The 27,305-nt window shown below is 46.8% G+C and overlaps 3 protein-coding genes across 4 annotated transcripts in view; 1 reads left to right on the top strand and 2 right to left on the bottom strand.

The window, feature by feature from the left end:
• Positions 1-875, top strand: part of PIAS1 (protein inhibitor of activated STAT 1) — a 58,866-nt gene extending 57,991 nt beyond the window's left edge. Inside the window, exon 14 of one of the 2 annotated variants that reach the window (XM_062583687.1) lies at positions 750-875. In XM_062583687.1, the coding sequence (XP_062439671.1) occupies positions 750-785 (36 nt within the window). In that variant the 3' untranslated portion in view covers positions 786-875. Of the gene's footprint in view, positions 1-549 lie in introns of both variants that reach the window. The other variant, XM_062583686.1, reaches the window with a different exon arrangement.
• A 6,560-nt stretch (positions 876-7,435) lies between these two features.
• Positions 7,436-13,716, bottom strand: CALML4 (calmodulin like 4). The gene is made up of 6 exons (XM_062583998.1): positions 13,621-13,716; positions 12,624-12,692; positions 12,478-12,508; positions 11,373-11,513; positions 10,697-10,885; positions 7,436-7,533 (listed from the first exon to the last, which is right to left on the bottom strand). Exons 1-6 carry the CDS (start codon positions 13,714-13,716, stop codon positions 7,436-7,438), a joined length of 624 nt encoding a protein of 207 aa, XP_062439982.1.
• Positions 13,717-13,935: 219 nt separating this feature from the next.
• On the bottom strand, positions 13,936-26,256 carry CLN6 (CLN6 transmembrane ER protein). Its single transcript, XM_062583772.1, has 7 exons — positions 26,163-26,256; positions 24,308-24,422; positions 23,352-23,450; positions 20,403-20,591; positions 20,240-20,295; positions 17,828-17,950; positions 13,936-15,046 (listed from the first exon to the last, which is right to left on the bottom strand). The coding sequence occupies exons 1-7, from the start codon at positions 26,243-26,245 to the stop codon at positions 14,758-14,760; spliced, it is 954 nt and encodes a 317-aa protein (XP_062439756.1). The 5' UTR covers positions 26,246-26,256; the 3' UTR covers positions 13,936-14,757.
• Positions 26,257-27,305: the final 1,049 nt, after the last annotated feature.

The following is a 27,305-nucleotide window of genomic DNA, read 5'->3' as shown; positions in this document are numbered from 1 at the left end:
TTCTTGCTTATTGGAGTTGTCCTTCAAAGAGTATAACTTGGGACAGCCCTTGCTTCCCCCCCGATGAGACTAAGCATGCTATTTCTGAATGCATTTTTCACAGAAGTATACTTTCCTTCACCAACAGTGATTAGCACATAGTTTTACCAGATGTGGTTGGTCTGTGACTTTTGAATGGAGGGGAGGGATGGCAAAAAGCGTCTTTAAATTTTGGGGGATGTTTCCATGAAGGAATTTCTTGAAGAGGTAAAAAGAGTGCTGCTTCTTACTGTTTCTTGCCATTTGGGTATTTTGCAATATTACTGCTTTTCTAGCTTTTGCTGTTACTAATGCCAATATTTCCAATCTCTTTTGGCTTCAGAAATCAGGGGCTGCAGAGGTAGAAGTTCACTACATTGGTCCACTTACCTTACAGAAAGGTTGAGTAGGCAAGCTGGTTGAACTCCAGAAGCTGACAGAACTTTAGTTTACAAATATATTTTTGTGCTGGTCTGAAGAAAACTATGGTGTCTGAAATGTAACTTGAAAATGTTGTTTTTCCCCCCCCAGCATTACAACACCTCCCTCCTTGCTGCTGCAGCTGCGGCAGTTTCTGCATCAGATGATCAAGAACTCTTACACTCTCGTTTTTTCCCATATACTTCATCTCAGATGTTTCTCGATCAGCTAAATGCAGGAGGAAGCAGTACTCTGCCAGCCACAAATGGTAGCAATAGTGGCAGTAACAGCAGTCTTGTTTCCTCCAACAGCCTGCGAGAGAATCATGGTCATCCAGTTGCAAGTAGAAGCAGCACGGACACGGCATCTATCTTTGGTATCATACCAGACATTATTTCATTGGACTGAGTTTTGGAGTAAATGAACTTGTCAGAGGAGATCTGTGTGCTTGGTTTTACCTTATTATGTTTAGAAACATAGACAAGTTTTTTTCCTTTTTTAGGGAAAAAAATTTACCTGTACAGAGAACAAAACTATATTTTCAGTTTTACTTTTGTATATAAACCTAAGATGGCCTCACTGGTAAAAATAATGAAAAAAAAAATCACAAAACAAAAAATAACAAAAAAGAAACTTCATTTCATTTTTATGGATACTGAAGACTTTGCACCTGTGCATTTGTCATGTGAATTACTTTTTCTTTTTTTCCTCTCCTTCCTTAGCGTGGACACAAATGGCATTATTTTCTTTACAGTGTAACATAAATGGGAAAGGAACTGAACTTTTAAAGTTCTACCTTGTGGGAGTTTTTTTCTCCTCTTGGAGACATTTACCTTTGGTGGTGGAATCTAATTCCTCCATCCAATTTTTAGTGCAGATCTTATTACGCTTAAAGTGGAATAACCCCTACCCACTGTTCCACAGCATTCCCTCTGTTTGCAGGACATATAGCCTTTTAGGAGTGTTTTTTTTGTTTGTTTGTTTGTTTTTTTGTTTGTTTTTTTTTTTTTAATTCCATGCTTTAATCAAGCATGCTGTAAACTCATTAGTACACCAATTATTCTTGTGGGCCAGACTCAATAAAATCTCAGGCTGAGCAATTGTTTGGCTGCACTTGTGTGGGACAAGACAGAATTTTTATAGACTCTAGCCCCAAATAAAAGCATTGACACGTTTGACTGTAGGTTTTTGTTTCTAATAACTTACTATGAAATCCTATTAAAATAACTTAAGATCCTAATCAGCAAAATATTAAGCATGTGTCAATTTTAAATTTGTGGAACTGCTTGTGCTTTAAAGTTAGCCATGCGTGTGTAAGTGGCCTGTTGAATTGAGGCCTACCTTATTCTATCTGGGGAAACCTACTTTTAGTTGCAGTAGATCAAATTTCTGCTTAAATGAACTTGTCAACAAAAGGAAGAAGATATGAATACCAACGCACTATTGCATGGTCTGTGCAGCTGATACTGGTCTTGATACACCGTCTTCTGACTTCACGTTCATCAAAGCTAAGTTCATATTGAGTGTTCAGACTTCACGTTCATCAAAGCTAAGTTCATATTGAGTGTTCAATGTGAGTATCTTAAACCAAAAACCAACCCAATAAAAAAGCCCTAGTCAGAGCCCTTGCACTGAGATGAATCTTTACCTATTGAAGTCTCTTAAGGTAATGGGTTTCAAATTCAGTTTCCTTTTTTGGGCCTTCTGAATATTTTGATTGATTTCCCTGTTTTCAGTATGCTTGTGTTGAACTTCAAGCCATACTTGCTCCCTGGTTTCTTTTCTTTTCTTTTTCTTCTTTTTCTTCCTTTTTTTTTTTTTTTTTTTTTTTTTTTTTTTTTTTTTTTTGGAAGTTGTGCATGACATAGGAAAATCTTTTTTTAGAACTGATGGGTCGTTTGGCTGATCCATTCTTGTTAAAGAGTGAAATTTGTAAATAGCTGGAATGCATTTTTTCAGGAGATTCTTTAAGAGTAGGGGGAGGGAAGGAGGTAATTCTCTTGTGTCCCAAAGTCCATGTCAGAGAGAGTAAATATTTCCTCTGGTGTGAAAAATATTTTTTTAACTGGTTGAAAGTGCAGGTAACAAGTTTATCAGGAAAGATAGTAAGGAATACAAAAGATTAGCAGATTCTTGTCTGAATTTTTAATGTCCAAACTATTGATTGCAGCTAGTTGCTTTGAGCATTGACAAGGGCCACCTTTTGCCTATGAAGTTGTCTCAAAATCTTGCATTGATTAAAAAAAAAAAGAAAAAGAAAAAAAGAAAAAAAATACTTTATCCAAGTAGCATTAGGTATTGCTGTATGATCAGTTGTATGGTTCTTTGAAAGGTTCACATGAATATGTGGCATCAAAATTGTTTTTAGTGTTTTTACAGCATCACTCTGCCACTAAATAGTTGACTTGAATTTTGAAAACAAATGTTTGTGTTTATATGTATATGTGTGTGTATATATGTATTTATAGATCTGTGTGTGTGAGTTAAAAGTGAGTTAAATAGTTTTTCCCATGCATGTGTATTTCATACATATCTGGCTGATATATATATTTCACCATACACCAATTTTATAATTTATTAAATGTCAGTTAAAAAATAAATAAAAGGATAGAAAATGGGAAATACTTATTTTTTAAACTCAGTCTGATTTTGAAGTGATTAAACCTACATTAGGAAATATATCTCATTCATCTTAGTCATGAATACTAACTGGGTAACTTCAGAGCGTAGGCTTTGCTATAACTCTGTTTGTAAATCCGGAGGAACTCTGATTCTCCCGGACTGCCACCAGCGTACCTGGGAGCGTGTGTGTCCCCAGCTTCTGAAACACCTCAGAGAGAAATTCTGGAGAGCTTGCGGCTGTTTTACTGATGGTTGTGGCAACCGTTCCATTGACTGTATTGTTAAAGATGAGCTGAAAAGCTGCTTATGTCAGTTTTGACAGTGGTACTAAAATCTTGTTAATTCCCATACGAAATTACATGCAGCAAATGGATGGTAACAGAAAATCTGGCGTCCTTTACGCATGTCTTTAGCTTTTGGAAAGTGAGGTCAACTGATGATGGCTCCCGCTTCCTCACGAGCGACCCTGGAGGGAAGGAAAGCTTTTCAGTTCACCTGTGTCGTTTCTTTAACCTCGTTGCCCTACAAAGAAGCGACAGAAATGCTCTTAGATCTTCCTTTGTGGTATTAATTCCATATGCGTTGTGAGTATTCGTGTTTCATACTAAGATGTTCTTTATAGCTGGTAACTCTCTGTGCCTCTGACCACAGTTAACATTACTTGATAGAAGTCTCAGTCTGAGTTCTCTGGAAGTTCCCTGCAAATGTAAATCCAAAACTCGATCTCTGTTTGTTTGCGTATTATTCAAGGTGCAGTACAGTAATCCAGTGCTTGGCTGGCTTGCAGTCCTGCTGCATTCTCTGTAGATTACAAAGTTTATGTAATCCGTAGACTAGTGGTTAACCCTTCTTGTCCTCAGATTTTTCCACTGGAGGGGGGTGGGTGTGTGCACGTGTCTCTCTGTATTATGTATAGTACTGTATGTGTGTATGTATATATACACACAGATATGAGTAAATAGCTGTTGTTTGAATAGCAGGGTGGAAGTGGCTTTGAATCACTCTTGTGGGCATTATTGGTGCATCTTTTAAAAGAAGAGATACCATGCTAAACTATAATCTGTACTGTGCATTACGAACTTTGTAGTACTTCCATAATTATAGACGTGATAGCAATTCCAGGCGTGCCCAGTCCTCTCCGTGGCAAGGGTTCAGTAAGCCTTTCAAGGATGGGATGACTGATAGGTTTTCATTGAACTGTCTTGGAACTGTCTCCTAATGCAGAGCTAAAGACTGTGAGGAGAACATCTTGAAAATTAAGTCTTCGTTGCAGTTTAACATTTCAGGGTTTTAAGCACATTTTAAATATATTCAGAAAAGATTTTGTTTTATCAGTGTAACTGCTTCTCTCTCTCAATCTCTCTCTCTCTCTCTCTGTGTGTGTGTGTGTCTCTGTGTCTCTCTTTTCTTTTAAAGAGAGCTTAGATTTCTAACAAGGGAAAATTGCTGGTGGTCCCCGAAAGTGCTGCTGTTAATTGTTTTAATTAACAAAGGGAAAATGTATATAAGCAGAATATTAAAATTACCATTAATTCCATGAATTTAAATCTGTCATTCATTGCCTTAAAACTTTCTCTTAGTTTCCATATGGCATGCCAAACCGATAAATGGCTTTTAAAAATGTATAGTAGACCAATGTCCGTTTGTATAAAAGTACCAAGTGAAAATATTTATTATATGCATTGGAAAAAAATGGTTTACCTATTGAATGTTACCTGTTTATGTAGAAATCTTTAGATGTAATAAAAAGCATTCAGTTATGTTGTGTTTTCTAAAAACAAACAAAAAAAAACGGGGAGGGGGGTGTTGCTTTCTGTGAACTGAGAGCTGCAAAGGACCCTTTTGAACAGGAATGCTTTGCTTCTAAATGTTTTGTAGCGTGGAGTGTTTCACACTTGCCGCTCTAAGCTCTGACAATGATGCTTTGTTTTGCAAGTGTGTGTGAAGCATACTGTTCCTTTTGCTGGCTTTTATTTGGGTAATGCTTATCCACTCAGAGAGGGTAGCAACAGCCTGTTAGGATACAGATGCATTCTGGAGTAATCCGAAGTGAATTTGAGCTGATCAGTCCCCATGAGATAGGAGCTTTTATGTTGTCTACAACTGAAAGGATTTGTTAATCAGCTTCTGGTCAATGGGGAAGAATTAAACTCTGTATTGGATCATTTGTAATTTAGCTATTGATGCGTATTGGAAACAAATGCTTCTAAATGAACTCCTTGTTTCATAAACTAATTACAGTCATTCTCAGAGCGACGGAGGTTTTTGCTCCCCTTCATCCCCAGGACTTGCAGAGCAAAGGTCTGGAGCAGCCTTTCAGCTCTCATAGGTGGAAACCTCCCCACCTTCAAGCTGTGGGCATACCTTTGCGAGGTGCCAATGCACAAAGATCCTCCGTAAAGGTAGGGTGGTGGTTGTTGGTGATGGTGGTGGTTTTTTTTCTCCTTAAGGTTGAGGTTAACTGTGAATAGTGGCAACAGAGCGGTGAGGGAAATGATATCTTTTACTATTAGCTGGAACAACTTCTTGGTTTTCTAGTGAGCCCCATCTCTCACTGTATTTTGTTTTTCCTAGAGTGTTAGCTGTTTTTCAGACTGCTGGTAACTCTGACTTTCAGAGAAGCTTCCAGAGCAGGAAGAGCTGATGCAAGAAGTTGAGGGACTCGGTAGACAGGCATGACGAGGCATGACTAGAATTGCAATCCTTTGCTGATCAGCACCTTTTTTTCATCACATGAGGTGTGAGGATTTGAGTTTGAGCTTATTGGGTTAGCTGAAAACTAGTATCTTATGAAAACTGCAGAAACTTCAGCTTGGCTCCGATTCAAGGGAAGCTAGGCTCAAAACTGCCATTTTTCTTGAGCATGGGACTGGAAGGTGTTTTGTGGCTCCCGTTCCATTCTTGTGTAGCGTTCAGCAAGTTATATAATCTGCTCTGCTTTTCTTGTAATAATTTTCCATGAGAATAATACCCATCTCAACTTCATGGAGATATTGTTACCAATTTGGAAGGGTTAAAAATATTTCCTGTACTTCATTTTTCAGATTCTAACCAAGTTTATGTGCTAGTTAGTCATGGCTGTTTACAATGTGTAAACAACGTTACAACGTTGCAGCTGTGTATGATGCTGTTAGCGTCATACCTGAATTTGCAGTGTTAACACTATCACTGCATACTTCAGTGGGGGAAAAATACACTGCATCTGCCATGTCTGTAGTGATGTAATTGCAGATTATTTCACCAGTAGAGCAGAGGGGTGAATTAGTTGCTTCTGGGATAAAGATTCAGAATTAATAAAAGGAGGGAGAGGGATGGAGGAAAGAGGTTTCCTTGGGTAGAAATAGCAGGAATTTGTGGTCTACTGACATTCTTAATAGGTTGCTTTTAGTTCCGTTACTGTGCAAAGGTGGTCTCTGAAAATTTCCAGTTGACGGTAGAGGAGATCTGTGGTATGTTTTCCAAAATTTCACATACCAATCTGTGGACCTTAACCAAGACTGACATGCTATAATAAAAATAATATTAAAACCCATTGTTTTAGGGCAGGTTGGCTTAAATTGGTTTAAAGTCAAGAGAAACAGCTTTTTATTCTGCTAGAGAAGCTGAATTTTCACAGCCACTGTGCTGCCCTGCCTGGCTGTCCTTGGGAGCGTGTTCTGGGCAACTAGCCCAGTACCTGGTGACGGATGCATTTGCCAAGCGCTGTGATTTTCAAAGTGTTGCCTCAGAATTCAGTGGCAGCTGAACTACAGAGGGGCTGGACGCTGCAGGATTGTGCATCTTGCAAAATAAATAATGTGACATAAGTAGAAATATAGAGAAATCTTACTTCTCATCCTGTTTCCCTCCTCCAGCATATGAAATGGTGACCTTAGTTCCTGTGCTTTGAGAGCAGGAGTTGTCCTTCCCGTTTCCTCTAAACTCTGTCTTGGTGTAGTGGGAATCATAGAAAAATCCAAACTGCTCGTCTCCAGCCCCTCTGAATAGTAAAAAGGATGTGGCCTCCCTTCAAGAGGCGCTTGTGTCGTGACAACTTTGAGACGAGTCGGGATATTAACTGTAAGTCATAATTTATTCTGAGATCTGTAGGTGCAAATGCACTTTTAAAATAATGGCTGTTTTGCAAGTATGACACATTTTACACAAGCGAAATGTTACATTCAGTTTATTTAAATGACTCTGAGAGCTCACATTTTCTAAGTGACAGCATTTTTCTGGAAGTGGGGTGGGAAGCTGTTCATGTAAGCTAAACTCAAGGCAGAATATGGATTCTTAAAGGCAAATAACAATTCCTGAGTCTAAACAGTCCTGAGACTAGGAAAAATTGAAATCAAAGTTTCAGATCCTGCTGTTACCAAGTCTCTTGCTTTGAACTTCAGTAGTCAGCTGCAGGAAGACTAATGGTGCGGACAAATTCTTCATATTTTATTGTTCCATTTGGTCCAACTTTGGCTTCTTTTAGCAGGTCATCCACTGAAAATAAAAGTGTAAAGATAATTTTAATCTGACATGTAGTAGAAACATTGTGATCTTCTGAATAACCGTAGTGTGGGATTTAGGTTTTCAAATTTTTATTAGAAGTGGTAGCTTCCAGGATCAGTTGAATATACCACCTAGATCCCATTTTTAAACGAGCATCAGTTAGCTCTCTAGTTTTGATTCCCACTTTAAACACTAATAATACAGTTTGGAGCAGGGATGACCTTTGCCTTTGGTGAGGTGTAGTGCCAGTGAAGGTGCTGGAGTTAGTGCTGGCTGACAGATTGTGCCCGAGTTTAGGTCAGTATGCACTGTGACCCTAAGGATGCTGGTGTCGCATTTTAATGTAGGCAGGCCTTTAGCGTTTGAAAGCAAAGGATACCTTCTCAGTTGTGGCTCTTGAGGCTCTAGCTGAAATACACCTCTGAAGAAGTGGTGGCTGTACGAATTGCCAGTGCGAGGAGGGATGCCTTGCATTCCAGTTTTGGGGATGGATGCCTTGGCAGTGACATCAGTCACCTAACCTAAAATGTTCTCTTCTGCAAAGGCTAAGCCATTAAAATTAATAGTTTGGTGTTTTCCCTCTCAAATAATGGATGTCAATAGAATAGAAGTACATAAGTAACACATGGAAAACCAATATTAACTGTTGCTGAATGAAGTTGCTGCTGGGAGTTATGTGCCCTGTTCTGCACAGGAGAGGTGGAGAATTCTCTTGTTTACCCCGCGGGTGAGTGCTAAAACAAATTCTAGAGAATCCCAGGAGCTTTTATTTGATAGTGTTTTAGGCAACAGGTCTTTCAATAAGGCATCTAGTACAGTCTGGAAGACCATTTTTGTGCTTGCTCATGTTGGGGTCCGGGTGTCTGGTTTCACCAGCATGGTGCTATTTTCAATTCTTTGGTCTGACTGTCTGCGAACAGCAGCATGGCCGGAGACGGGAAGCTGTTGGGGTGCAGGCCTGCATTTATCGTACGGTCAGTACTTTAGCGTTGTGCCTTCGGAGCCTGCTAGTAGACCAGTACAGATGGAGCTCACATGGATATGATGACCAGTGCCACAGAGCTTCCTTGACAAGTGGGAATAACTACACTTCACTCCTAATTGCAGACCAGTGCAAGCGGCACAGAAAATTCTTAGAGAGGAATCCCATCCAATCCTCTGAATTGCTGGAGTGGATTGGACTCCTCTCCCGTCTTCCGTGCACTAATTGAGTCTTCTGCATACAGCTCCTGTCCAGGCTGGAGCTGCCTGGCCTTCCTGGAGCCCACGTGCCCTCCGCTGCCTGCCAGGAGGGTGACCCATCCCTGAAGTATGTGAGTGCAGCTCAGCAGAGCTGGTGTGTGTTTTTACTAGCCAACTACTTGACTGAGGTGGCCAGAAGAGCTGTTGAGGCTGAAAGAGCTGTGGTTGTTTAAATAAGACTCCTAGTACCCATATTTGAGCACAAAATCATAGCTTGTCAGTCGTGAAATCCTGGGTGAAAGTGATGGTAGAGGAGAAGAGGGGGAAAAGATTATTTTACTGTAAATAGTTCTGTATAGAAAGTCTCTGAGCAGCCTAACTTGCTTTCCTCTCTCTGTTCTTGGTATGGTGTTGGCCAAGATACTGTTTTTCCCTCTGCACCTCTGCGTTTGCAGGCAGGTATTGGTATGCAAAAGGGTGGCTGCTGCCGCCGCCAGATCTGGTTTCCGAGTCGGGTAAGTAAGTGCAGTGGTGAGAACGCCTTGCAGAGCTACTGGTCCTGTAAGGTAAGTAACAGCTCTTTGTTTTCAAGAGATCTAATCCTGCTTTTCAAATGAGAATATCCTGATGGTAATCGTATACTTCCAGGGGCATAAACTCAAAAATTATTAATTCTTCCTAGAACACTTAAAAACAGCTCAGAAGAAAAAATGTGTTGTTTCTCATTTGGTAAAAGTACATTAAATTAAAATGAAGTGAAGGCTTTTCTGGAACCCTTGTAAATGAAGATACGTGCCAGTAGTTACTGAACAGTTGCAGGTGCTAATGAAATCGAGTCTGTTCTGACATCAAATATTTATAGCGGCTTAGCAAGCTGGGCTTCACTGTGTCAAGCCAAAGGGGGAATTTCTTGTTGAGGAGTGCAGCTTGCTAAGGTAGGATCTGCAGTTGCAGGTTGGCGTACAAGCTGCACGTCTGCTCGCAAGGTGATGGTGACTGTCGTCTCGCGCCCCGGTGTAATAGCAGCTCTTGCTGGGAATGCCTGTAATTAGGGCCAATGTCTCCACGTCTTCACTACTTTTTCAGCTCTTACAGTAAGGAGCCCTTAGCGCTTTTGGACTCCATGGGCAGGGAACGGCGCGACCTGCGAAGCAGCAGGGCTGGCTTCGCTCCAGCTCACCCTATGAAGTCTTAAAAAGTATAGCCTGCATTTAAAAACATATTTATATACATGTATAAAATGGCTAGGCCAAAATCTAGATCTGATTGCTTGCAGCTTTGGGGAATTTCCTCTTGTTGTGCCCCTTGGGCAAATTTCTGCCAGCCCGGACAGTGGTGGGGTTGTGAGGGTTTTTGTTGTTGTTTTTTGTTTCTACTTTTTTTTTTTTTTTAATCTTAATTAAGAAGCCCTGCTCTGCCTCTTTCAAACTGCTCTGCCCGGAGCTAACCACAACAGCGTTCTTGGGAAACTGCCAGTTCCCCTGTGTATTTCTTAAAGCATCTCTAGAGCTGGGGACATGCAAGCTTTCAGAAGGCCCTTCATGGGGTAGACGCTTAGTCTGTAAAAGTAGTGAGTCATCTCTAAGCAAAAAAAAAAAAAAAAAAAGGAAGCAAGTTGGAAAAGGGAAACGCGCTCTTAGTTTGCTGGCAGCTGCCTTCTCCCTTCCCCCGTAGCTGCAAAGCCTCTTCCCAGGGACCGGTGCGTGCGGAGGCCGGCGGCGCTCGCGGCTCTGCCCGCGGCCCCCCGCGTGCTCTACGTGGCGGTGCCGAAGGCTCTGGTTGCAGCTAAAAAGCTGAGCACGCTCTTGGGGAGCCTCCTGCCCCCGGCCCCAAGGTGCTGCAGCCCTGAATTTTGCCCGCACGGGTGATTTGCATTTTCCCGGCTGGGCGGCTTTCTGCTCCCAGACCCCCTGAGGTGGAAAATGAAGAAGGAAGAAGAAGAGTATTTGAGGTGTCTGCTGTGAAACCGTACCTTCTTCCTCGGAGAGCTTTTCTCCCAGTCTTGTAAGCTTGGCTCTCAGCTCTGCGACGGCGATGAGCCCTTTCTTCTCTCTGTCGATCATGGCCAAGGCCGTGAGGATTTCCTTCTCGGGTTCCTCCTGCTTCATCTGCCTGTACATTATATTCAGAAAAGTGGAAAAATCCAGCTCTGCGTTTCTGTCTGGAAAAGCAACAGCAGGTTCCTGAGGGATGTGGCAGTCTGGGTCCCGGCCCCGCCGTTCCCCGCGCCCCTTCACGGCCTCCGCCCGCGACACCTCCTCCTTTTCTGCCTCCCCCTGCTCCTTGAGCTTGAGCCTTTTTTTATTATGATTTATTTAACGGCACCGTTTTAACCAGCGTGCTTGACTGATGCTGTTCACCAACCTGCCCGTTGGACCAGGTTTTTGTGCCTGCTCTTGGTTAAACTGCATTGCTCGGGCTGCTTCACCTGAGACCAAATAACTGATCTAGATCCTATCCGGCCTCGTTTGCTTTGCAGGTAGGTTCCCGACCACAGAGAAGTTAAGTTTTAACAAAAACCTACTAAGGCCGGATAACTAACTCTAGTTTGCTCGTCCTCTTTGAAAAATTTCGACCTGCTTTCCGAGGCCAAGCTGCAGCCGTAACCCATACGCTTCGCTAACGCGCCGCAGCCGCGCTCTCCTCACCGATCTTGTGCAGGTGGAGGTGTTTCTGGACCTCTCCGGGCGTTGGGCTGGCTCCCAGGCACCGCATCACAACCAGCAGGTCAGTGGCTTTTATCTTGCCTTTCTGTTTCTTATCGTACAGGGAAAAGCATTCCTTGAACTCTAATTAAAAACCAGAAGTATGCGTTACGCCGATCCACAAGTGACGCTTGCGCAGCGTGCTGGCCAAGCCGCGCCGGCTGGCGTGCAGCTGGGATGCGGTGCCCGTTCGGGACGTCCCTGCGGGAAGGTTATGGCCGGCGGGGAGGACTCGGGGAAAGCGCCAAGGGTCCCTGGGAGTCTGTTCCTGTGAAAACTGGGCTCGCTGGCGTCTTTCAGTCTAACGAAGAAAGTGGGCAGGTGGAGCCAGGTTCTTCAGATACGCGAAGGACGTGAGAGCGATTTTCTCTGCCTTTGCGGTGGGCAGGACGCTGCGGGGCGGAGGGCGGCCGGGGTGGCCACGCGACGGGGAGGCCCGTTGCGGCCCCGCGCGGGCTCCCGAACGCGGGCTCCGCGCGTACGGACGCCGCCGGCGAAGCGCTAACGCGTGGGGCAGGGGAGCGTCCGAGCCGGAGCCAGGAGGAGGCCGCCGTGGCTGCCGCCGCGGTCCGGCCGGCGCCGGGCACTCGCCTCCGCCTGCCGCCGGGCAGATTTGCGGGTGGATTGTAAGGGAAAAGCGAAGAATTGAAAATCTAGCGTGAGATGGAGCCTGCGGGCGCCAGCCGTGGGGTTTTGCAGGCGGGAGCCTCCGCCGCTGCCTCCGAACCCGTCTGGTCCTCGGCCCTCTGATCTCCTCGCCTTCCACTCTTCCCGCGGGAAGACCTACCTCTCGCCTCAAAAATAAATAAGGGCTCGGGCTGACGTAGATAACGCCGTCTCGCTGCCGCGGCCGCCCTGGGGGAGCGCGACCCGCTCCCGGTCGCGGCCCTGCACGGCCCCCGGTTTCGGCAGCCCCACGCCCGGCTGCGCCTGACCCCGAGGCGCCGCCGCGGCCCCGCTGAGCCCGAGGGCGCTGGATTAACAGATCTGCAGTAATACTCTTATTTCAGCTCCCTTCCGCAGAGAGAAAATGCAAAACTGTACGTACCGTTAATTTGATCCTGGGACAGAAATTTTGCCTGCAGCGCAGGAGAGGGGAGAGAGAGAGAGAGAGAGAAAACAGCAGCGGCTTTACAAACTGGAGCTGGGGGTGCGGGGACGCGCAGCCCGTGTCGTCCACCGCGTTTCGCTCACCATGATTTTGGGCTCGTTCCCTCGTTTTGCAGCCGGCTGCCGGGACGGGCCGCGTTCTCCTGCCGCTTCCTGCTCGAAGGAGGGCTAAAGTCCGCGGCGCCAGGCGGAGCGCGGCCGGGACCGTAATAAATACCCGGCTGCTATGGCTACGCGGCCGGAGCCGCACCGGGGGCTGGATTCCCGCGGCCGCCGGCAATCGCCCTCGCTGGCACACGCTTGCTTTAAAAACCGGCGACGGCGGGATTGCAGGAGGGACCCCAGGCCGTTATCCGGCGCGGGGGGCCGAGCGGGAGCTCTCCTCGGGATTTAAGGTCGTTTCTACCCTTGGGGTCGGGCTGGGTATCAAAATGACTTGGGTGAATGCAAAAGGTTGGATAATCTCGAGTAGCTTGTGCTGCACGGCTCACGCTGAGCTTAAATACCGCCGCTCGGGGACAAATACGGGGTTGCTAATATCCGAGGAGGCTGAGCAGGAAGGATGCAGGGGGATTTACTGCTTTGCGCCCTCTTGGAAGGGTTTTAGAGAGACCGTGCGAGTTGTGTGCGGTGGCAGGACTCAGCCAGCGCTTCCCCCGTCATTTCTTATAGATCGGGGTTCAGGGGGAGGCAGCGATACCCAGCTCTAGTGCAAGAGCCTGGGCAAACAGCTGCCTCTGCTGCCCTCTCCCAGGCCCGTCAGGTGCCATGCTTCCATCGTTCGATTCACACTCCAGCCATTGAAAACCAAGGTTTTTTACAGCACAAAAAAATCTACAGTTTGATTTAAAATAAGGGGGGGGGGGGGAGCTGAGCCAACAGCTTGAATTGAATGACACTGGTGTAAAACGTCTCAATACCTCCCCGTTTTTCTCCTGCATCAAAAAAAAAAAAAAAAAAAAAAAAAAAAAGTGGGGGGAAAACATTCGTTTTTAACCTCTTCAATACCCCACGCTCTGCATGTTGAACTGACACCAACGCCTGCACGCGGGGGGAGCTGGGTGGGTGCAGCGGGTCGGACCCGTGGCGGGGGCTGCTCTGCCCCCGCGGCTCCGCCGGCGCTCGAGCAGCGTCGCCGGAAGAAACCCGGCAACGCCGGCGGCGGGGCGGCGGGCATGGCGGTGCGTGCTGCACGCCAGACTGTGACCGAGAATAAAATAGAGGCTTCAGCGACCGCGATGGCGTAGCAGGGACCCCACCGAGCGCGGCGCTCGGTTGCCGTAACTGCATCTGCCAGCTATGGACGGGCACTAAGATCCTGCGGGACGAGGGCTCGCCCTTGGAGGAACAGAACGGCTTCGCCGAGTAACGTGAGTCGCACAACTTGTACCAAACATCTTTATTCTGTATAGCTTGCTGGTATTTTTTTTTCTTTTTTCTTTTTTTTACACTGGGGTTCTGTCACACAAAGTTTAATACAAATTTTTACGGACACAGACCATGACACTGACTTAACTGAAGGGCTTTAGGAGCTCAGCTCCATCACCTGAGGGCTCGGGACTTGGTGAGCTGCGACACGGGAGAGAACAGCAGCGCGACCACGCTAGAGCCATGGCGGACGGGTGCCAGGCCCTCTGCTCGCTGCTCCCTTTGGGTCGTGGCCGCCGGGAAGTCGGGCGCCCCGTGCACGGCCGGCGGTGGGAGCGTGTGTGCCGGCGGGGCACGACGTGGCTCACCTGGCCTCACCTGGGGCGATGTCGGCCCGTCTTCACCGGTGCTGGGTCCCGGTGGCTCCCCCGGTGGGGGTGAAGGAGGAACAACGGCGGGACAGGCGCTCCGCTGCCTTCCACCTCGGAGCAAAGCTGAGGGACACGCGCAAGCGCTGGGTGGATCTGCTGCGGTTCTGCCCTCACGTGCAAGGGAATTGGTGTTGTCCTTTACGCACTCGAAAAGGTCCGGGATGGAACTGTGCAGTCACGAACTAGGGATGGTTGCTACGAAGCTACGGGAGGTAACCAAGCTGCGCTGGCAGCTTTTAAAGAGTTAACAGTCACAGTGACTATCTTTCCCTTTTGTTCAAACAACCCCCTCCTTAGCTAGACCTGGTTAACTTACAATACGACTTGCAGCTAATATTGGTCAGTAATTTATTTGAAATATGTCTACATTAGAAAAACTAGATTTTTTTCTTCTTCAAATCACTCTAAAATATCAAAACTTATAAACTTTCCTTTGCTGCATGGAGGTTGCTCATGTGGAGGGTGTAAAACGCCCATGGCTCGGGGATATAGATCACGCCAGGGTACTTCTTCCTGAGAATTTTGTCATTCCACAGCCAAATCACCCAAACAGCAATTAGGACCAATGTTATGATGAAGGAGTAGAACAGAAAAAGCCCATTGCTGTCCAGGACAAGTCCTTTGCGTTTCTGGTGCATCACTAAAGCCATCATGGCAAAGAAAGTGAAAATGTAGAGGATGAAAATCTGACCCTCTGTCACGAGATACCTACAAAGCAAAAATATTCATTAGTGCCCACTGGGAGGAAGCACAGAGCAAGAGCAGCACCCAGGATGTCTAGCGTTACTTGGGTGAAATGTCTCACCGTGGGGTCCCTCCAGGAGCCTCCTGTGGGAGCTGTGACCTTGATGGCAGGAACTGGCCCTGCTGCTGATACCCAAGGCCCTTGTTTCCTCGTTTTTTGCTCAGACAGCTATGTTGTGCCTGAAGAACTGCTCTGCTCTCTAGCAAGCTTTCCTGGGCACATTTACAAGCCAAGCACTTGAGCACCCACAAAGAGACTTATCTGATTCTGCTGCAGAGGTAAGTACGTACGAGAGGTGCGTGAATGAACGGCCAGCGTCCCGCTCCGCACCTTCTCCCTGCTCTGCCTCTAGGTAAGCAAAGCTGCGCTGTTCTCTACTGCCAACTTTTAAGCGGGTTCGTTTGCAAGTTTCCTATCAGTAACTTACCAATAGGTTTTACTAATGGAACAGGTAAAGAAATGTGTACCCGATATGGGATTTTAAAGTGGAGGGTCTCACTTTGTGAACCGGAAGCTTAAACGCATGCCTGAGGCTGGGCTCCATCTCTGACCCACTGGGGAGGGAAAGGGGTTCGGGTGGGCACTGATGGCAGGACGACCCACAGACACGGCCCCGCTTTGCTACAGGGCAGCGCTGTGCTTGCAGGCTGCTCTTCATGAATCTGTCCAAATTGCTTCCAGTGACAGTAAAAGCCATCTGCTCCTCATTTTAAATAGGGAAACTGAGGAGAGCAAATCAATAAGGGAGCCAAAGAGAGTCTTAAACAAGGATAGCACAATTACAAAGGGACTTTGTACTCTCAGTGTCTTCTCTGAGTGCAGCCCCAGTACAGCACGGGAGGGCTTGCTCTTAAGCTCAAGATCGAAATAATAAATACATGTCCTCTGGGATACATGGATGTATGTGGTTATTAGTCCAAAAATCCATTTCTCCCCTGTTGTACCTGGCAGTGGCCAGTCTTGGTTGCTAAAGGAAAAGGGTGTTAGTAAGACAGCAAAGCTAGTTACCCTTCCCTGGCACACCTTCCTGATTGGTAATCAGCTGCTCAGAGGCTTCCTGATCTGCAGGCTGCATCTGGGCTGTCCTGTCTGGCAGCCACACAGGGAACTTCTCTTCCTCGAGTCTGTCTGTCTGCTTTGGGGCCACTCGCTCCCCAAGTTTCTTGTGGCAGTGAGTCCCACAGCTGTAGTTATGCGCTACATCAAGAAACACTACTCCTTCATATTTCTTCAAACCCTGCTGCACGGTAAGGCACTGGGTACTCTCTGGTTCTTATCTACAAGAAATGGTGAATAATCATTACTAGTTCCTTTTTTCTTTCTCCTCCCACACCTCCTGTGTTGCACAGACCTCTGAGCATGAATCAGTACAGTGCTTTCAGTCTGAGAGAGTCCATCTGCCGGGGCAGGTGGAGTTAACAAACAGGTGTCTCCTTAAACAGACCTGCAATGAGAAACTGCCACGCTGATGGGAGGAAGTAAAAGGAGTTATGCTTGCTTGTTCTTAAATTGCTAGCACACAAACTGCAGAGTTTCATGCTGATGTATTTAAAGGAAGTGCAATGGGGTAACTGGGAACTGACCAAATCATCCTGATGATTTTGACTATCAAAAATTAATTTACTGTATAAAAATAGTCTCAACAGGGGGTAAAGCCACAGGCAAGAGAGAACATCGTCTCAGAAGATGAATGACAAGTTGTTTGGCTGCCATCAGGGAAACCATTTGGGAAGATGAGGCTAATGAAAATGGGAAATAAATAAGACCTCTCTCAAAAGGCTATTTGGACCCGCAGGGTGAACTGAAGAGGCAGCATAAGAGCATCACACAAATGGTCTGGGCTCTGTGTAAAACCTCCAGATGACTGACGAGACAATCTCTGTTACCATGAAAAACCTGAAATCAGGTGGATGAACTGCAGACACCAGGTGACCACCCCAAAATCTTCAAAGAACACAGGCTCCCTTAATAGAAACTAGCAGGCTTTAAAGAGGGGACAGACAGCAAATACTGGGGAGGCTGAAAGCCTGAGCTCCAGAGATAAGAATATCCTGTATCAGGATTCCTGAGACAGAGGAGGAAAAGTACTGACTTGATTGCTGATCAGGTGGGTTTGGAGCCACTGGTGCAGGGTGAGACCATCTCCCACAGCAAAGGGAGTGGACTTGTCTCCAGAATACTCCAGTGTCCGAACCACCAGTAGAAGGGTTATGTAGGATGGAGAGGTGCCTCACAGAGCCCAAAGAAGCAGCTCTCCTTTGCTAATAGATGATCTTCCCTTTGCTGAGTACACCCAGCTCATCTGTGCTACTTCCTGGATGAAAATTTTACCTGTGACTCATAGGGCCTTTGTGAGCACAGAGCTGAGGCCTTGCCTCTCCCAAAAAGAGGGCACGGCCCTTGCAGAACCAGCTGGGCTGAGTCTACCTGCTCCCACTTCTTCAGTCAGTGGGGACAAGGTGGATGAGGAAACGCACCCAGCAGTGACAGAGCGCACCACACTTACAGGTGAAGCTAAAGTTGGCCCAGCAGAGCTCAGGCCCAGACAACTTGCATAGACTAAACAGGCTGCAAATTTCAACAGATTTGATTTCTGAGACTGGCACAGCAGAAGCTGCAGCAAATTCCACTATGAAGAATGGAGAGCTTCTGCCTGCATGCTGCAGAGCCACCTGCATTGTGCCTTGAGCATGTCCTGCCCTCTCCATCCCTTCCCCTGCCCAGAAAGGACAAAAACCACTTACCAGTAATAAAGGCTGCTTGGCCCCATTAGAAGCAATGCAGCCATTGGCATCCTGCTCTCTTCTTCAACAGGAGTGAAGCAGCCAGTGAAATATATAAACAGTATCAGAAAGAAAGGGATGTACCTGTGAATGGAAACAGACCTCCTATAAGGAGTGAGACTGAAAAATAGCACCTCTGTACACTAAGTCCTGCAGCCTTCACTTCTGCATCATGGCCTGGCCGGTTTTCCACAAGCATTCACCTGTTCTGTCTACTTTATGGTCTCAGAAGCAACAAGGGAAGCGAGAACCTTGTGGTAACAGACACTGCGTGCATTACTTCAGCATAGACTACCTGTTAGCTTCCAGATTAGCTCTGCTAATCTTTCACCAGCAGGCAAGTGTTGATAAAACCCCTCCAAATCTAAATGATGCATTAAGACAATTCCTGTATTGAACCTATGAATGCATTTGGCCAAAGAGCAGAATCAGAAGCCAGTCAAGGCTGCTCCAATCATAGGTGCCTGAGTTGGTGAAGCAACGTGCAGCTGGACCGCCTGTAAAAACTGCAGGGCCTAACGCCATAAGGTCATTATGCCCACTGTGACTGTAAGGCTACAGCCTCTCTGCAAGTGTCACAGCTGTTGCTATGAGATTACCATTGTGTTAATAAAAGCCAAAGGCCTGGCAGTGCCTAGAGCAGGGCTATTGTATGTCCTCACTATGCAGAGCACTTCTGAAGATAATTAGACTTCTGGGCTCTCGCAGGAAAAGCCAGAGTTTGCTGATTAGGTCAAACACTGGGTTCAAGTGCTCAGTCGAACAATTGTATTTGTTACACTCCCAGACTCAAAAAGCTGTTTAAGCACATTGTGTTGTGTTAAAAACTAAGCCACAGGAAAGCAGGACACGGACCAGGATTTAAACAAACTAACAAAGTCCTTTTTTAAAGGAATGGAATTTGCTTGCTTTGTAGTTCCCAAGGAACAGCAGAGAAATCTGAAGTAGCCTGATGGGAGAAAGACTTTCCTCTGTACATTAGAGAGACTTAAGGTTATCTGGCAGCAGATAAAGGGACAGACAGTTCTCTCTGGGGTCTTCAGTACAGGCAGAGCAGTGAGACCAGCCCACTCAGGATACAGGACATGTCTATGATGGCTGCTGCTCGGCCACCATCACTGCCTGGCTGCAAGAGCCACGCCAGCGAGGCAGGTGCAGATCTGGACCTGATGCAGCCTGCGGAGGCACAAGCAGGTGATCAGCACACCTGCAATATTGCAGGAACCTGACTGTTGATTTAGATGCAGCTCTCCACTAAAGCACGTGCCAAAGCGGCCTGTCTCCCTATACATTTTGTGAGAAAATTGGATTGTCAAAGCTCATACTGGGGGATTGGAGGCAACCAGCACCATTCTGCAGAAGCCACACATTCAAACAGAAAAGCGTGCTCTAGCAAAAGTGTGCTGAGTTCCTGGTGGGGAGGGACACCTGCCTGAGCTGAGGCTAAGTCTGGTTCAAACACACGAGGCTAAAAACAGCAGGTGGGTAAAGAGTGCAGATATTTATTCCCCCAGAGTGAATCTGCACTCTGGGGCCAAGGGGATAGTTTTGTTCTAAAATGTGATCCTGCTCTCATGCTCAAGCTAGTAATGGTACAACCATGTAGTGACTAGGGTTATTTGGCTGGTGGATCAGCAAGTTGATTCAGCAGCACAAGTGGTCACACAAGGACTAGATATACTCTAAGCAGGGGATACAGATGGAACTGGAGTCACACTGGCTTAAGCCTCCTGTTGAACTGGACCAAGTGCTGCTAGGATCAGCTGTTGGCAACAATGCTGCTGTGGTGGTGAAATCTGAACCTGACTGAACTCCCTGAATCAGCACAGTTGGGAGTACTGGGACCATGTAGTCTCTGTCACTGGTCTAGCTACATAAGCAACCCTCCACTCCAGAAGGGTCGCTAAAAGGATGCACAATAAAGGAGGAAAATGAGCTAATGTCTACAGCATCCTGGAGAAACTAGGCAAAAATGAAGCTGTTTTAGAGTCAACCTCCAGAGGAGCAAAAATACAGTCAATGAGTTTGCAGAATCCTTAAACTTGCACTATAAACTATCTCTTTATCTGGGCATCTCATAAAAGAGGCCACTAAAGGGAGAAAAGAGAGGAGCTGTTCCTCTGTTCACTGCAACTGTCGAACCACATGTGTTAGAAATATCAGTGAGGATGACAGAGATGGAAAAAACTAGCGGGGATATGAAATTTTCAAAGGGAGAAACCCACTGTACTGCCAGTAGCTATAAGAATGTTACCTCTAACTATATCTCATCAGCTGTGTTTTGTTTTTTACACATTAAGCTATGAACAGAACAGATCTACCTTTCTTTGTGGCACGTTCTGAGGTCCACTAGATATGCTGTAAAATGCTTACCACATTGAATGACCTAAATATTCATCGTAGTAGTAGAGCAGCTCGAAGGAATCAATCTGAAATGCAATGAAACAGATTTAAAATGATAGAGGAACAGTACACTATTAAATAAGAACAAGAAATTTATATTTTTAAGTGTTTGCATAAAATACAGCCTCTTTACCAGTGTCTCTGGCTTCAAGTTTTTGATGATTGGATTCTCTCTTACAGACAGATGGTGCTGGTAGCCACTGAAAATCAAGCGATGGTTTACTGAGTCTCCAACCAAGTGGATGCTTGCTCCCATGACAAACATGATGATGCTGACGTACACCATTGATCTTGGTAAGGTCTTAGGGGATCTTTCAATGAGCTAAAAATATTGAGACATGTTGAACAACGAGGAAGTTTGAGGAGAGAAGCACGACGCTGTAACTGATCCTGCTCTAACTTAATCGTGGCTAGCAAAAATAATCTAAAACCAAGCAAATACCTGTAAAAAATACTGTAGGTTATGTTGTCATAGCAGAGCTGAGCTGCTGTCCCCAGCTGTTAGCAGCCCGACTGGAAAATAAACATAGCCTATCACGGACAAATCAGTGTGACTGGACCTGAAGAGAATGTACTTCTCTTTTTGCAGTTATGACTCCAAAACACATCTCCGATACATTTCCATTAGCCTATGTGGCTTTGAGTTTTGGGTATGCACTTCTATCCTTTTTTGCAGCTATGAAAACAGACTTTGTGGCCTTGTTAAACCTTTCTGCATACAGTACCCCTTACTAGGGTCAATTCTCAGACTAAGTCATCCAGTGTTTCCAATACAGTACTCAAAGCAATTTATTCACCAGATATGATCAAAAACATGATTAATTAGGAACAATAAGGCAGCTGCTTTCTGTATTTCCTTTGCTAAATCTATCTGAAAGCCTCTCTGTGCCCTCCAGTGGTGAGAAGAACCCCTAGCATCACTCCAGCTGAGAGCACAATGCACTTAACTCCTTTGGTTAAGAGACAATTGTTCATTTATAATTCTCTGCTAGATTTTTCAAAGATCTCTTTTTGGACTGTTTGGGTTTTCTTTTTTTCCTCCCTAATGGAATTTGACTTCCTGTTTTTTGTGTATTTGTTTCTAAAGAGGAAGTTTCATTTACACCAAACTAATATATAGGAAAAATCCATTCACCAACAAAACAGGTTGGTCAGTGAGGCAACCGTTTTGAGCACCAGCAGTCAAATTTAATGATGGAGCGCTCCCTGTACCATTTTGTGGTCTGCTCAAGTCTGGGTGGAGACAGGTGGGGCTGATGTAGAGCCCCAGTAAGACCCAGGGCCTGAGGCAAGTTTGTGCAAGCCAGGCTGGGGAACAGAAGCAAGCTTTATCTGGAAGGGAGCTCTTCACCAAACTTGCAAAGTGGGAAGATAAAGTACTTTGTGATTTGGGACCCAGCAGATGGGAAGCTTAATTATTCTCTTTATGCCTCAGAGAATGAACCACAGAGACCTCCTAAGAGAAAACAGCAGTGTGACTGTTTTTGTGGTCATTTCATAGAAGAGAATCATGCATGGCTAGGCTGTTTCAAATCAGCCCCGACTTTCCCAAAATCTCATTGCCTCTGTTAGGAAAGAACATGAAGAAGAAATGTTAGGTCTGCCTCAGAAACTTGGGGCCAGAGTGAACGCGTCAGTCTTGCTCTGCTGGAGGATCAGCAGTGGTGACCTTTGGCTTTCCATCTCTGCACTGCCAAATCAGCTTTGCAGCCCTTCATAGATGGTCTCTACATGCACTGAAAAGCTCCTTATTTGTATTTAATTTTGAGGCTTAACTTTCCCTTTCTGTGTAACTGCTGTACAAATGTCAAAGGACTCACAGATAAGTAAGGAGAATAAAAGGCTCAGGAAAGCTCTCGTCTGATGAGAGGAAAAGGTTGGACGCTTCCTTTGAGAGGACCCTGGATAAGAGAAATGTATCCTGAATAACAAATGACTTTCTTTGTGTGTACCAATCCTCCAAGCTCTGCTGCCGAGAAAGCCAAAGACAGCAAATTTTAGCCTGATGAACACTTAACCTGTAGAAATCAGTTGTGTCAGACTGTGACAGATCAGACAGTTTCATACACTTCAAATCCCCCAAAGGACTGGATAGTAAATATTCCTTTTTTGGCCACAAGGGCATTTAGAAACTCCCATACTCTGGAGAGAATGAACCATTTACATCTCAGGACATAATTCAATTTCTAGCTAATGAAGGTTAAAATATATTTATAATTGCTTTCTCATATCTTCTGGCTGCTAAGTATTTAATATAAGAAGATTTCTAATGATACAACAGTCTTTAACCTTGTAAATGGTTTACATGATCCAGTGGCTGGCAGCTGAAGCTAGATATATCAAGCTAAAGATATAATTCCAATGTCAAAGAGCAAGTGTAATTAAGCACTGAACAATTTAGAAAATCTACTATAGTTCCAGCTTTGTTAAGGTCTTTAAATCACGGACGGTTGTCATCTTAAAAATATGCTTTAGCTCAGTCAGGGTGAAGGACTCAGAATTCCACTGAAGTTGGAGTTACTGTGGGAAATAATCTGCTTTGTATATGCAGGAAATATGATTAATAAGCAAAGTGATTTCTTCTGGGCTTAAATTTCTGCAGGCTTCTCCTGGAAATTTTGCTTCTGTTAAAGGCTGAAGGCTGACTCACAAGGGTCACATACAGAACCCAGTCTGACCACATTTGCTTCAGTTCATAAAGAACAGGCAGAGAAACCAGTCAGGACTCCTACAAGCTCATGATATACAAATGGCATAAAAATGAGAGAGAGAGAGACTAAATTTTCCTTCCATGGCCTAGGAGTGGCTGCTGTAAAACTTGCTGAAAACACTTTTGTCAGAAGGGTGGGGAGATGGTTAGTGCCTTGCTGCTGCCATTCGGTACCTTAAATTCTTTCTGGAGTAGAAAAAATCTGACCTACAGTAGAACTGCCTCATTTGCAGATATTTGCGAGTAGCTAACGTTTGTTGAACAAGCATTGAACAAACATTGAGAAATTCTTGTCCTTTAGAAAACTGTATTATGTACTCTGCTTTTACAGGTAATGTTTCAAAAATGAAACACTTGAGCTTTGAGGCTTACCTTTAGCAGAAGAAATGGTGTGATAACATTGTAAGCCATGTGGAAATAATCTCCAGCACTTGGTTTGTTTAGCGGAAACCACTCCAAAGGTAGAATAATCTGAGGAGAGAAGAAAGAAGCACATCAGTATGTTCTCATGACACAGTGGGCAATTACTATGTTTTACTTTTAGAATATCTGGAGCCCCTAGTAACTGGCTGAAAGACAGTGAGAAAGAAAGTCTTTGTTTTGGACTGCTGCTTTTTCCTAATTATTATGGTTTGAGTTAACAGCCAACTAGCTGATCTGACTTCACATAGTTGTTAGTAACAAAATTGAGCAACTCTTCTGCAGTACATAGAGCTAAAAAATATTTTGTAAATGTGCACTAAAAGAACAATGTATTTAAATCTCTGTCATTCACTCTTAGAGCACTACCAAAAGCCAATGTTGTGAAGCTATGTGGCTGGGTGAAAAAGGCATTCAGGAATCCCACAGCAACGCATTCTGTGTTTAACACTTAGTCATGTTCAGATGGTGGCAACAGCAACAAAAAAAAACGTACTTCAAGGCAAAGACCACATCTGTCCTGCCATGCATTCTCTGGAGAGCAGGGGTCTCAGTAGTTCCTAAACTCAAGACCTACAGGCAGGGTACTGAGAAGAACAGTATAAACCTCTCTAGTTAGTTTTTACGTTATGAAAACATAAAGCTGCATGATAAGTGACTTGGAACCAAGTTTCCAAGATACCTTCCTTGCTACTTGAGCAACCTGCTTGGTAAATTATTCGTGCCAATATGTCACAGTGGCCCTGACATTTTCCTCAAGGATGTCACTTTGGTGAAGGTAGGCAGTTCATAGAAACAGTCCATCAGCCTACAGGGGAAGTTTTGAGTTGAACCATCACAACTCTGCTATCCCATATCCTAAACAAGTAAAGTGCAACACCCAGCAGGCCTGCCTCCGTCACACTTACCATCGCAATGGGACGCCCGAAGTCCAGCACCCAGTTCTGCAGAGTAAAGTAGAACCACAGATCAAAATGAAATTGAGAAGTCTTGAAGGTGTCTTCGCTCTTGACAGCTCCATGCCTAATAACAACAGAAGTCAAAGTGTCAGCCTGCTGGGGTCTAGCCTCGTCAATGACTCCAGTTTTATTGTTGGTTGTTTTTTCCTTTCTCCACCCCCTCTCCTCAACCATCCCTCAAGATTTGTGTAAGACTAAGGGAGAGAGTATATTTCAAGTGATCTTGGAAAATGACAGTCTTGCACTGTGCAGTGGTCACAGATCATGCCTCGAGAAGCAGAAACTCAGGGAGCAAATAAAGCATGAAGAAATGGGCCAAATATCTGAGGTCATACACCAGGTTTCTGAAGAGGCAGGGGACAGAAGCCAAATCTGTGTCCTTGCCCATAGCATGTGTCTTCCTTGCTGACAGTGCATTTCTTGGATTTGAGATCTGTGGAGTAACGACAAAGTTGAGACTCCAAACAGAGGAGTAGGCAGAACAGAAAGGCAAAGCATCATTAACAAAAATTGGCGCATCCCTGTAAGAAGGCTGTCAGTGACTGCAAAGTGAGCACAAAAGCAGTATGAAAAGCTTTAAGTGTTAAATTAAGTGCAACTATTTTTAACTTTTGCATGACAAAGCAAAATTAAACTCCCACAGCATTTCTGGTGAATGCTAAAATGCATTAATGCCTGGTGCTACTCAAGCACAGGGAAGCTCTGGATGTGTTTTCACCTTGATGGCTGAAGATTATTCTCCTCTACCTCTGCAGAACAACTCTGCTGAAGCCTTTCCAGCAAACAACACTCCAGCACTGTCAAACCTTCACCTCCCTACATGAAAAGCAGCTGTTTTATCCTGGCTGTACCGCAAATTGTTCTTCTGTGGTGCTGTGATCAGAAGGGCATGGCTGTACTGTGCTACCTGAACGCATGGTCCAAACCTCAAGGGCAGAAGAAGAGCTGTGGTGCCCTAGACGAGCCAGGGTACCCTAGAAGAGCCAGAATACATAGGATGAGCCAGTGAACCTGGGGTACCCAGGACAAGCGGGAGGAAACCTGGGAAAGCAGCGGTTCCTCAGATGACCCGAGATAACCTAGATAATCTGGGATATCCTGAAGAAGCTGGGCATCCTGGAGAGATGTGGCTCCCTGGAAGAGGCTGGGAATTGCAGGTGAGCTGGGGGACCATGGATGAGGCTGGGGCATCCCAGATGAGCCGGGGCACCCTGGACAAGCTGTAGTTCCCTAGAGAGGGCTGGGGGGGAACCCTGCACAGTCTGAGTTTCTCCATGTGATCTGGGATAACCAGGATAAGATGGGGTACTGTGGAAGAATTGGGGACTCTGGATGAGAGCGGGACACTCTGGACGAGCCAGGATATCCTGGACATGGCAGCAGTACCCTCGATGAGACCAGGGAACCCAGGAGGAGCTGGGGGGGGGGGCTGTATGAGGCTGGAATATCCTGGAAGAGTTGGGGAGGAGAAGCAGGATGAAGCTGTGGTACCCAGGACGAGCCAGGAGGCCCAGGACAAGGTCGTAGTAGCCAGGATGAGCCGGGATATCCTGGACAGGGCGGTGGTACCCTGGATAAAGCCTGGAGAAGCTGGGGGGGGGGACGACTGGGCAAAGCTGTGGTATCCGGGAAGAGCCAGGACACGCTGGACGGGATGGGGGGGGCGCAGACGAGGCTGTGGCAGTCGGGACGAGCCGCGACACCCAGGACAGGCCCGAGCGCTCGTGGGCCCCGGTCGAGGCGGGGGCGCCTCCTCCCCGCCGGGGCGGTCCCCGCGCGCCGCCCCCGCCTCCCCGCTGCTCACCTGCCCGGGTGGAGGGGCCCGGAGAGCTGCGGGGAGCCCGGGGCCGCCGCCGGGTGCGGCCGCCGCCGCGTAGCGCCCTGCATGTGCCCGCGCCGCCCGGGCCCCGCCTCGGCGCCGCCGCCCCAGCGCGGCTGCGCGGCCCCGTCGCCATGGCGACAACCCCCCCTCCGCCCGGGCCCTGCAGCCCCAGTGCGGCTGCGCGGCCCGTCGCCATGGCGACACCCCTCCCTCCGCCCGGACCCTGCCGCCCCAGTGCGGCTGCGCGGCCCCGTCGCCATGGCGACAACCCCCCCCTCCGCCCGAGCCCCGCCGCCCCAATGCGGCTGCGCGGCCCGTCGCCATGGCGACAACCGCCCCTCCGCCCGAGCCCCGCCGCCCCAATGCGGCTGCGCGGCCCGTCGCCATGACAACACCCCTCCCTCCGCCCGGGCCCCCGTCGCCCCAGTGCGGCTGCGCGGCCCCGTCGCCATGGCGACAACCCTCCCTCCGCCCGGGCCCCCGTCGCCCCAGTGCGGCTGCGCGGCCGCGTCGCCGTGGCAACGCCCCCCCCCCCCCAGCCCGTGGCGGCTGAGGCCTGGCGCCTCATCGCACTGCTGCACTTTCGACTCGCCTTAATGTTATAACAAATATCCCCGCCGAGCCCGAGGGACGTCGCCTTCGGGAGGGAGAACCACGCAGCTGGCGGGCGAAGGCAGAGAGGCCGAGCTGCGGCAGGAGTGGGCTGGGGGAGCTGCGCGCGGGCAGCACAAAGCAGCTTGCTCCAGCTGCAGTTCCTCAGCTAAATAACCGGGCGAAAAGGCCCAAACAAACCCGCTGCGGCTGAACTGCCGGGTGGGATTTGGGCTTTTTGTGTACAGATGCGCCTCCAAGACGCGGTGATGCTTTAGGAGAGGAGCTGTGAGATCGGCTTATCCGAAGAGGGAGGGAAATCATTGCAAATCCGATGAGCCTGCGACCTCCCCCCTCAGCGCGCCACCCCTCTATTCCACACGGAAAATCTGGGCGGCTTATTTTGGCCTTCCCTGGCCAAAGCACGCTCAGATAATCTTTGCTATTTTTAAAATAGAGGAAGGGGAGAAGGATGATGTTTAATGCTTTAAGTGCTGTGTGGCTCAAGCCTGTTGGCCCTGAAGTACCTCTGCT

The sequence above is a fragment of the Rhea pennata genome, chromosome 10 (genome assembly GCF_028389875.1).
Source record: "Rhea pennata isolate bPtePen1 chromosome 10, bPtePen1.pri, whole genome shotgun sequence".
Classification (NCBI taxonomy): domain Eukaryota; kingdom Metazoa; phylum Chordata; class Aves; order Rheiformes; family Rheidae; genus Rhea; species Rhea pennata.
The sequence above is the reverse complement of the archived record's forward strand: the minus strand, read 5'-3'. Positions and strand labels throughout refer to the sequence as shown.

What these genes read in the sequence shown, in the direction of transcription:
- CALML4 (XM_062583998.1), bottom strand. Translation starts at nt 13,716, where the DNA reads ATGCCCGCCGCCCCGCCGCCGGCGTTGCCGGGTTTCTTCCGGCGACGC. An exon ending in CAGAGCAGCCCCCGCCACGG is followed by an intron (nt 12,693 to 13,620) that starts GTCCGACCCGCT and finishes TCCTTCGAGCAG; the next exon opens with GAAGCGGCAGGAGAACGCGG. An exon ending in CCTCCACCTGCACAAGATCG is followed by an intron (nt 10,886 to 11,372) that starts GTGAGGAGAGCG and finishes TTGCTTTTCCAG; the next exon opens with ACAGAAACGCAGAGCTGGAT.
- CLN6 (XM_062583772.1), bottom strand. Translation starts at nt 26,245, where the DNA reads ATGCAGGGCGCTACGCGGCGGCGGCCGCACCCGGCGGCGGCCCCGGGC. An exon ending in GGGCCCCTCCACCCGGGCAG is followed by an intron (nt 24,423 to 26,162) that starts GTGAGCAGCGGG and finishes TGTTGTTATTAG; the next exon opens with GCATGGAGCTGTCAAGAGCG. An exon ending in ACTTGAAGCCAGAGACACTG is followed by an intron (nt 20,296 to 20,402) that starts GTAAAGAGGCTG and finishes ATTGCATTTCAG; the next exon opens with ATTGATTCCTTCGAGCTGCT.